We start from the raw sequence: 9,838 nt of genomic DNA on the forward strand, positions 1-9,838 counted from the left end.
TTGTGTAGAGAGCAATAAGATATGGAATGGTATTGATCACTTCAAGTTCAGTTAATGATGGAGCCCATAATCTAAAAGAATTTTAGTATGAGGATAACTAGATATAGTCAAAGTAAGCTCAGCTGTCACAGTTAACAGATGAGAAGAGCAATCAACTGCTATTTATGTCAAGAGACTCAGTCTATGCCTATTATCAGCATATTTGGGTGACCTTTATTTATAGCTGCATGATCAGTATTCAATAACATGATCATTGTCTTATTTTAGACTTTTTCTTTTTCTGATGTACCTCAGTCTTTTACACTCATGTTGAGTGAAGACTGAGATATATTTTTATTACTTTACATATTACTATAGTATTTACAACTGCATAGATTATTGTTCTTTGATAGGTTATATGGCTTTACTATACTTAATCTCATTTATCTTGATCTAAACAACAGCACTTGAAATTTACTAAAGACTTAAGAATATTACAGAACTCTAAACTAGAAAGCAAAGATTGGAATCATGGATTTTAGCTCTTGTATCATGTTACTCAAAAACCTAAGACCTTTATAAAATTTTTTTCACCAAGAAATATCAATGACAATGATATCTCAAATCTTACTCTTCAAACTTGAAGCTGATGAGAAGTTCAATAGTAAGAACTGGGCTGCCTGAGAAATGATAATGATTGCTGAGAGAGGTTCACACAGTCTCATAAACTATTGGAAAAACAAGGTCTCCTCTCAAGTGCTCAATCTACTCTCATTACTTGCAATAATTGGAGTAAAATCAACTTTTTTGTTAGACTCAAGTTGCACATAATCAGAACATGTGATAAACTAGCACTGTATCATATTTGTACAGCCATGCTAGAGTCCACTTGTTGTGTTCTGTTGACCAATGTGCTTCAAGGCCTTTGCAAGAAAGCTCAAGAGTGAAGTGATATAAATAAACTTTAGCTCAAAGCTGGAGTTATACAGTGAGAACTATTCTACTTATATACTGCTTGTCTATTGAGATAAATATACTACTACTTATTATGTCTGTTCAAGTCATTGTGCTTGTTATCCTTGAGTGTCATTACTATCTACAAAAAGGCTGTTGTATATTGTCAAGTGTTATTATTATATCAAAAGACAATGACAGACTCAGCTTGTTGTAATGACTAAGCCAGTCTCATGATCTCAAGTACTGGTATAGATGCTCTGACTAAGCATAAATAGAGGTTAATAATGAAAGAAAAAGAAAAAATTGTAATATTACCTCCTCTTTAAGACTATCATCCTGATAGCTTAATTTAAGGATAATTTATGGTTGTGTATAGCATTGTCAGTGTTCATCTATTTTTTATTTACCCATTGGTTAGACTCAGAGCTGTAGCCCTTCCAAATAACCAAATAATCCACTGTTGTTGTTGTTTCTTCACCTCTGGCTTTGACTTTACATAATTGATAGTTTAAAACTTAGTCTATTTTGTAGTGTTTCTTGTTGTCAATGAGGTCTGGTGGCGGTGGTGGTGGTGAATGTTCTTGATTTGGGAATGTCAGAGTAATAAAAGGTGTAAGGAGAGATTTGTTAAAGATATTGTGGATCTTCCAGATAAATAGAAGTCAGAGTTTATAGGCAGACATGCTAACTTTTGCTAGAACAGGAAAGAGTCTCATTCATTTGTCTGCCAGTTTTTGTTTTGGGCATGGAAGATAAAGGTTAGTAGTATCCAACTATACTTTATCATTGATGTTGTAGAAATGTTTGGGATGATAATATTTGTTGTACTATTTTTTCATAGTGCTAGCCATCTTTTTAAGAGCAATATGGGTTTTATCATGAATTGTGGACATAGTGTAGGCAAAGTCAGAGGATGCAGGAGTTGTAGTATGAGCACATGCAGTTTAGGATATATTTAGATGCTGGTCATGGTTGACAAAAAATAGAGTTTTGCTGATAGCTGAGTGAATGCAATTGTTATATTAAAATGCAGCAAGTGCAAGCTATTCTACTCAGTCATCTTGCCAGTAATTAATAAAAAGATAGAGGTATTTCTCAATCTTCTAGTTGGCATGTTCAGTCTAATCATTGGTTTGGAAATGGTAAGCCATAAAGGCATTTTGTTAGATGTTTAGAAGCTTATATAGATCATCAAGGAATTTAGAGACAAATTGTGAGCTTCAGTCTGAGATGACAACTTGTGGTATCCCACATTTAGCATAGACTTTGTCATGCAAGATCTTCACTCATCCTTCTAACATCAACTCCATCGAGTATGTGATTGGAATGATCACCTTTGGGAAGCAGTTAACAATGACTATAATAGTATCATAGCCATTATAATCTGGCAGTCCAGTAATCATATTTACTAAGATATGGGTCTATAGTAATGCTGAGACCTTATTTGGATGAAGTGGTGCAGCCTATAGTTGGATTGATGACTTCTCTTATTAGCATGTCTCACATTCCTTGATGTAATGCTCAATGTCTTGGCTTATCTTCAGCCACCAGTACTCTTGTAATACCAATTCCTTGGTCTTAGCAATTCCTGGATAGCCTATCATTGCATGATCATGACAGGTGGCAATGATTTCACCATGAAGTTGTTGATCCCTTAGAATGTAGATCTGCCTGTCATAGCAGATCATTCTGCCCTTCTTCATCATTTCTTACTCATAAACTAGAGCATCTTCTCAGTTATAGCACTGATCAACAGTGGCTGTACTGGAAGCTCTATCAATTGGGCCTTCATTAACAGGCACTGCCTTTCCACCAAAACTATAGTGGCTCCAATCTCAGTTTATAATGCTAACAGGATCAAGAACCAAGCTAGTTCAATCATGGAGTTTATAGAACTTTGACTCACTATCAGAGATCATTCAGAGAGGATCAATCTTGCCATCACAGAGTTAGGAACAAAAAAACTATTTCTTGGGTATGACTGGCTGATACAGCATAACTCTCTTATCAACCGGAAAACTGAATGCCTCATATTTGCCTGATGTTATTGCTGAAAAATGCTATTTATACTTCCAGATAGTGATCCTGAGGATAAGTAGGATGAGGAGATAGAGGATGAAGAAACAATCCTCACTGTTGACATGAATGATGTGTTGCATCTGCATGCCACTTATCATACCAACAATCTAACTGCCAAGGCTAACCAAGAAAAGGAGAAGAAGACATTCAAAGAAATAGTCTCTGAATGAGCATGTGACTATCATGATCTATTTATCAAGGAGAGCTTCAATGAACTACTGAATTCCAAGCCATAGAACCATGCAATCAAACTAGTCTCTAATGCAAGTGCAAATCTCAATTGCAAGATGTATTCTCTGAGATATCAGAAGCAATAAGAACTCAACAAGTTTCTTGATGAGAACTTAACTAGCAGATGGATTTGACCATCCAAGTCACTGATGGCCTCTCCCTTCTTCTTTATCAAGAAGAAGGACAGCAAACTCCAATCTGTGCAGGACTACAGAAAGCTGAACAAAATGACCATCAAGAATTGATATCCACTACCATTGATATCAGAGCTCATGGACAAACTATGTGGAGTCTGATACTACACCAAACTTGACATCTGATGAGGATATAACAACATAAGGATCAAAGAGAGAGATGAGTGGAAGGCTATCTTCTGGATCAACCAAAGATTGTTTGAACCAACTGTCATGTTCTTTGGATTAATGAACTCTCCTGCAACTTTTCAGTGGATGATAAATAATATTTTCAAAGATCTAATCACCACCAGAAAGATAACCATTTACTTGGATGACATACTTATCATATCCAGGAATAGAGAAGAACACCAATGATTGATGCAACAAGTACTTGAGCTGATGAGGAAGCATAAGCTATTCCTCAAGACTGAGAAGTGTGAGTTCAAGGTGCTGGAAACAGAGTATCTAAGGGTAATCATCAATGAAGAAAGTATCTGGATAGATCCAGTCAAGGTGGCTGGAGTGATGGAATGGCCAGAACTGATGAAGAAAAAAGAACTCCAATCATTCCTGAGATTCACTAATTTCTACCAGAGATTCATCTGTGACTACAGCAAGATCATCCAACCAATGACACAACTCACTGGTAATATCTCATGGACATAGAGGATAGCTCAAGCTGCAGCATTCAATGACCTCAAGAGAAGGCTCACTAAGGATGTTATTTTGGCAATTCCCATGCAAGAAGAAAAGTTTTGAGTGGAAGCAGATGTGAGTGAAGGAGCTATTGGCACTATCTTCTCTGAGAAGCAGAAGAGAAGATGGTGACCAGTGGCATTCCTTTTTAAGGCTTTATCAGTCATAGAAAGGAATTATGAGATTTATGACAAGAAACTGCTAGCCATCATACTGATATTGATAGAGTGGCATTACTATCTGATCAGGATGGCACAGACCTTCAAAGTATAGATGGATCATCAAAATCTCTGCTATTTCTGTCTCTCTCAGAAGCTGAACTGATAACAGGCCTGATGGATCATGAAGCTCATAGAGTATAGCTACATACTCCATCACAAATCTGACATAGCTAATAAGAAGGCTGATCTTTTAAGCTGACAAGTGGACTATAACCAGAGAGAAGAAAGCAATAAGAGAGTTGTGATACTATGACCAGAACACTTCCATGCAATAATTATACTATTAGAGGAGGAGATCCACACAAAGATCTGTAGCATGATCTGACAGCCAAGTCTATGAGATCAAGGAATTGCAATGTTGTTAAACCATGAAAGAGGCATCATGAAATGTGATGACCTACTTTACTACAATAGACAAATCTACATTCTCCAATAAGCAGCCTTACAAGGAGAGATTATTGCTATATCATATGACTATGCAACCACTAATCATCCAGATATTGTGAAGATGAAGAAGCTAGTATTAAGGGAGTATTGATGGCCAAAGCTGAGACAGAACATTGACAAATACATAAAGGAGTGTGAAACCTGTCAAAGAACTAAATCATCAATATGCATGTGACTAGCATCACTTCACCCAAATAAAGTCCTGACAACCCCTTAGATGTATATTTCAGTCAACATAATCATTGGACTATTGGATTGCAACAGTTATAATGCAATCATCATGATAGTCAATTGCTTCTCAAAAGTCATCATTCCAATCACCTGTACTATGGAATTATCATCAGAAGGATGGGCTAAAATTCTCAGAGATGAAGTCTATTCCAAGTATGGCATACCATAGATAGTAATATCTGATCAGAGCCCACAGTTCATCTCTAAATTCCTTGATAACCTATATCAACTTCTTGAGATTCAGAGCAATGTATCCACTGCTTATCATCCTCAGACTGATGGGCAGATGGAACAGGTCAATCAAGAACTGAAAAAATACTTATGCATGTTCATCAATCACTGGCAGGACAACTGGACAGAATGATTAGCCCTTGCTGCTTTTCAACATAATAACCATACCTATTTAGCCACTAAAAAGACTCTATTCTTCATAAACTATGAATGACACTCCAAGGTTGCAGTCACAACAAAATCACATACAACTACCCTCACTTCACTTGACTTCACCATAGAGATGATGAAAATCCATCTCAAAACACAAATAGCCTTTGAAAAAGCAACCACTACTATAAAGTCCCAATATGATAAACACTGTTGCAATCCATATATCTATGAGATAAATGATAAGGTATGGCTCAACATGACCAACCTGTATCTCTCACACCTAAAATATAAACTTGCTGATAAATGAACAGGCCTCTTCTCAATCCTAGCAAAAGTCAGTATATCAGCATATAAATTACAATTACCAGCATCTTGGCACATCCACAACATGTTTAATAAATTCCTACTGACACCATACATTGCCTCCATCTTTCCAAACCAAGAATGACCTCCACCACCACCACTCAAACTCATTGATGATGAAGAACACTATAAGATTGACCAAATACTCAATCACAAAATACATTGAGTCAAAGCATGATGAGAGAGTATGATAATGACAATCAACTATCTCATTAGTTGGAAGAGTTATGGACTGGAATCAAATCAATGGGTCAATGAGAAGTGAATAAATGCAAACACTATAATTCATAAGTATGAATTATCCCTAAATTAAATCATTAGGATGGTGGTCTTAAGGAGGAGATAATGTTATGATTTCTACTACTTTTTCTTACTTTTACCTTTATTCATACTTAGTCAGAGTGTCTAGACCAGCACTTAGGACCATGAAATAATCTTGGTTAGCACACAACTATTGTTTTGTGACATATAGTGATGCTCTAACAACAAGACAATTCTTCTTTTGTAGGTAACCACAATGCCCTAGGACAATAGGCAGCATAGCACAGACACTCATAATTAAAAGTACTATATTTATCTAGTTAATGAATAGTATATAAGTAGCATAATCAATATCATGTATCTCTAATCTCAATCTATTCTTTATCCTTACCACTTATTCTTGAGTTGACTTATATTGACCTTGAGATATAATGCTGCTACACTTAGTGGACTCAACTATAACTGTACAAACTCAATACAGCAGTTGTTTATTATGTGCTAGTGGTCACATGTCACCTGGGCCTAACATATGTTTAATAGTAGAATATTATAAAATATCCTGCTGTTTCAATGAATCTGCATAAATATACTGTTATCCTATATCTAAGGCTAACCACTTAACATCTCACTATAGAAACATTACCTTCTCCTCATATAAGTTCTGATACTCTTTCTCTCTGCTTGGCTGTATCTCTTTCTCTAGTGCTTCTTTATCTTTTTTGTCCTTTGCATATATCATAAAGTTTTTCAGCCTATAAAGGCCTTTTTTGTCACTCTTCTCACTCTTCTCACCCTTGCTGTCCTCTTTATGGAAGCTCTCAGGCTGGTCATAGATGGATGGAGCAAGAGCTTTGACAGTTGCCAGCTGTTAGACTCAAACCCCACATGACTATCAACACATGATGATAAACCGATTAAACCTCGCCTTCAGGTTAAACAATCAGAGTTCACCAAATGTCAATGTTTGTCAGTGTGGGACAAGGCTTTCACAAGTAGTTAGAGCTCGAGAGTAGTTTAGTGAAGATAAACTTTAGTTCGAGACTGGGGTATTACAGCGAGGACTAAGCTACTTAAATACTGTTCTGTTATCGTGCTATAAGTAAGTGCTTACAGAAAGCTGTGGTCGTGCTGTGTGCTGTTACCCCTCCTTTGTCAGTCTCTTCACGAGAGATTACTGTGCCGCTGTGTTTCGTTACTGCTGCGCCGCAGTTAGAGGACAAAACGAGTATTGTCTCTCCCTTCACAGCGCACAGCTATGCGATATGAGTTGGACCGACTGGGTTGCTGACCCAATCCTTTCTATGGTCCCAATTGGGTTGCTGACCAAGCTTTCCCATGGTCATAAGCACTGGCCTAAGCGCCCTGACTAAGCAAGGATAGGGGTCACTTCTGAGGAAAAAGAAAAGAAAATAGGAAAAATTGTAACATTACCCCCTCGTTAAGACCATCGTCCCGATGGTTAATTTAGGGTACACCCCCTCCCTCGGCAGGAGGTGGTAGATCTGCTGGACTCCTTGACCAAGGGTCTGTATCTTGGTGGGGTAGTGCCATTCCGGCGTTCCCCTGCAAATGTCGTGATGTCATAGTTCGTCATGTGTCACGAATATTCCGTCACGAATGGTTCTTCTGGTTGATCCAGCAGATCCCTGATCTGTTCGGATCTTGTTATGAAGAGTTTCGTAAGTCTTCTTTCGATGGTTAAGTCGGAATGAGTGGCCACGACCATTAGGAGGTGGTCGGTCTGCTGGACCCGTTCGTTGGTCTGCAGATTCATAAAGACATTGACCGGTAGTTGTTTTTCCTGTGCCTTGCAGGATCTCGAACTGCGAGGGTGTTCCATCCTTCTTGAGTTCTGTTATGTTGTGACTTTCGATCCGTTGCAGGCTGCCTGTAGATCCATCGCATACGTGAGCCACATTGCTTCTCATTGTATGTCCCATCGTATCATCTTCATCAATCCCCTGTTGTTGATTATCCTGGATCTGCCCCTCCCTTACTACTTGAGATATGCCATCCGTAGCATAAATCTCGCCCTGTAGTTAATCATTTGGGGCCCTTGATCACACTGATCGTCTTTACGAAGCGATGAATGGTGATGATGATGGTGTGATTTCTGGGAAGTTTGTGTCCTGCCTCCGTTGATGGCCGTCGAGAGGTGATCGACTAATGATATGTATGTCTGTCATAGCCATAGTTTGCTTCGTTACAGGTGTTGTTGGTATTGGTCCCCTGTAACATTCTCTCGTCGTCGGCCAGTCGGTTGAAATAAGGGGCCCTGTTGATGAAGGGTCTGTGTCTTGGTGGGGTGCTGCCGTTCCGGCTTTCCCCCTGCAAATCATGACGTTATAGTTCCTCATGGGTCACGAATATCCTGGTAGGGAATGGTTTTCCTGGTTGATCCGGTAGATCCCTGATCTGTTTGGATCTTCCAAGAAGCCAGGAGTTTTATCAGTCATCTTTCGATGTTTAAGTCGGAACGAGTGAACATGACCATTAGGAGATGGCTGATCTGCTGGACCTGTCCGTCGGGTTGCAGATTCATTGACTGATAGATCCTGTTCTGTATCTCACAGGATCTCAAACTGCGAGAGCGTTGAGTCATGGATGTGATTTCTGGGAAGTTTGTGTCGTATCTTTGATGGCCGTCAAGAAGTGATCAACTGATGACATGTGCATCTGTCATAGCCATTGCTTTCAGGATGGTTCCGGCGTGGTTCTCTGGTGATGAAGAGAAGCTGTTTGCAATTCATCCCGGATGAATTACTTTGGGAGGTTCCTTATTTGGTGATATTATGGTCCTTCTTGGGCCATCAATATCCTGTTATTGCCAAACCGTGATGTTTTGGCAATGCTTCTGATCTGAGATCGCTGTTACTCCAATGAGATAATCCCATCCCTAAAAGAGTGTGAGTAGTATGGTGAGGAGTTTTTTTTTTAGCGATCTCGTTCTTGCACTTTGTTATTTGAAGCGCTGTTTCCCTTCCCGGCTTGGTGTAGCAGGAATGTTGTTCTCGTTCAGAAATTCCCCATTCCCTTGGAGAATTTCTTGATGTGGCTGTGTTACCCGACAAATCGTGTTGTTGCATGATCCGCTGTTAAAAGTTGATCAATCTGGGGAGTGATTGTAGTGCCTTCTTTGTGTGTGGTTCCTTTTGCCAATTCGTGATTCGTAGTTGGTAATCGTTCATTGGTGCGGTGTGCTATGTCCCGTCAGTTCAAACAAGGTTCGTTTTGTTTGAAGAGCGGGTTGTTGCGTTATGTCGTTACTGGACATTCAGTATTAGGCAGTCATCAATTTTGTCGATTAAAGTATGCATAATGTAAGAGTTACTATAGAAGAGAAAGAGTCAGTTTGATTTAGTCTGTGGCCGAGTTCCTGGGTCCGGTCAATTCTGCTTGGCAATCTGTATTCAGATGCCCTTCCCTGGTCGGTGATTCGTTGGTTCCTGAATCGTGTGACCATATGCTAAGGCAATTGCCTCAGCCCTTTGTCATTGTCGTTCTTTGTATATGTCGATGGTTCGGCCCTTCCATTCATTGTAACCTTTTGGCACATACCATTCTTGGTTTAGCATCGTCGTGTGATAGATCGGTGGTAGTCCCATTTTGATACATTCAACCATGTATCCAGTATCGGTGGTGTCATCCTGTACTCCGGCGAGTGTACTGAGTTGTTCCAGTCTGTCGAAGTACTCTATGGCTGTTTTTCTGGCCAGCTTGTGTTCCATCATCTGTTGTCTATAGATGGCGAGTTGTGAGCGGGGTGGCTGTGTGATTGGGGTCGGGATCCTGCCATCGGGTGGTTGTTCCCAC

At 39.2% G+C, this 9,838-nt stretch overlaps 1 protein-coding gene across 1 annotated transcript; it reads right to left on the reverse strand.

The window, feature by feature from the left end:
- Positions 1-7,605: 7,605 nt before the first annotated feature.
- Positions 7,606-8,364, reverse strand: BT62DRAFT_1003675 (uncharacterized protein; the record flags this gene model as incomplete). The annotated part of the gene is made up of 3 exons (XM_043176967.1): positions 7,606-8,058; positions 8,105-8,188; positions 8,233-8,364. 3 exons carry the CDS (start codon positions 8,362-8,364, stop codon positions 7,606-7,608), a joined length of 669 nt encoding a protein of 222 aa, XP_043041391.1.
- Positions 8,365-9,838: the final 1,474 nt, after the last annotated feature.

Source organism: Guyanagaster necrorhizus (genome assembly GCF_019112545.1).
Source record: "Guyanagaster necrorhizus MCA 3950 unplaced genomic scaffold BT62scaffold_8, whole genome shotgun sequence".
Lineage (NCBI taxonomy): Eukaryota > Fungi > Basidiomycota > Agaricomycetes > Agaricales > Physalacriaceae > Guyanagaster > Guyanagaster necrorhizus.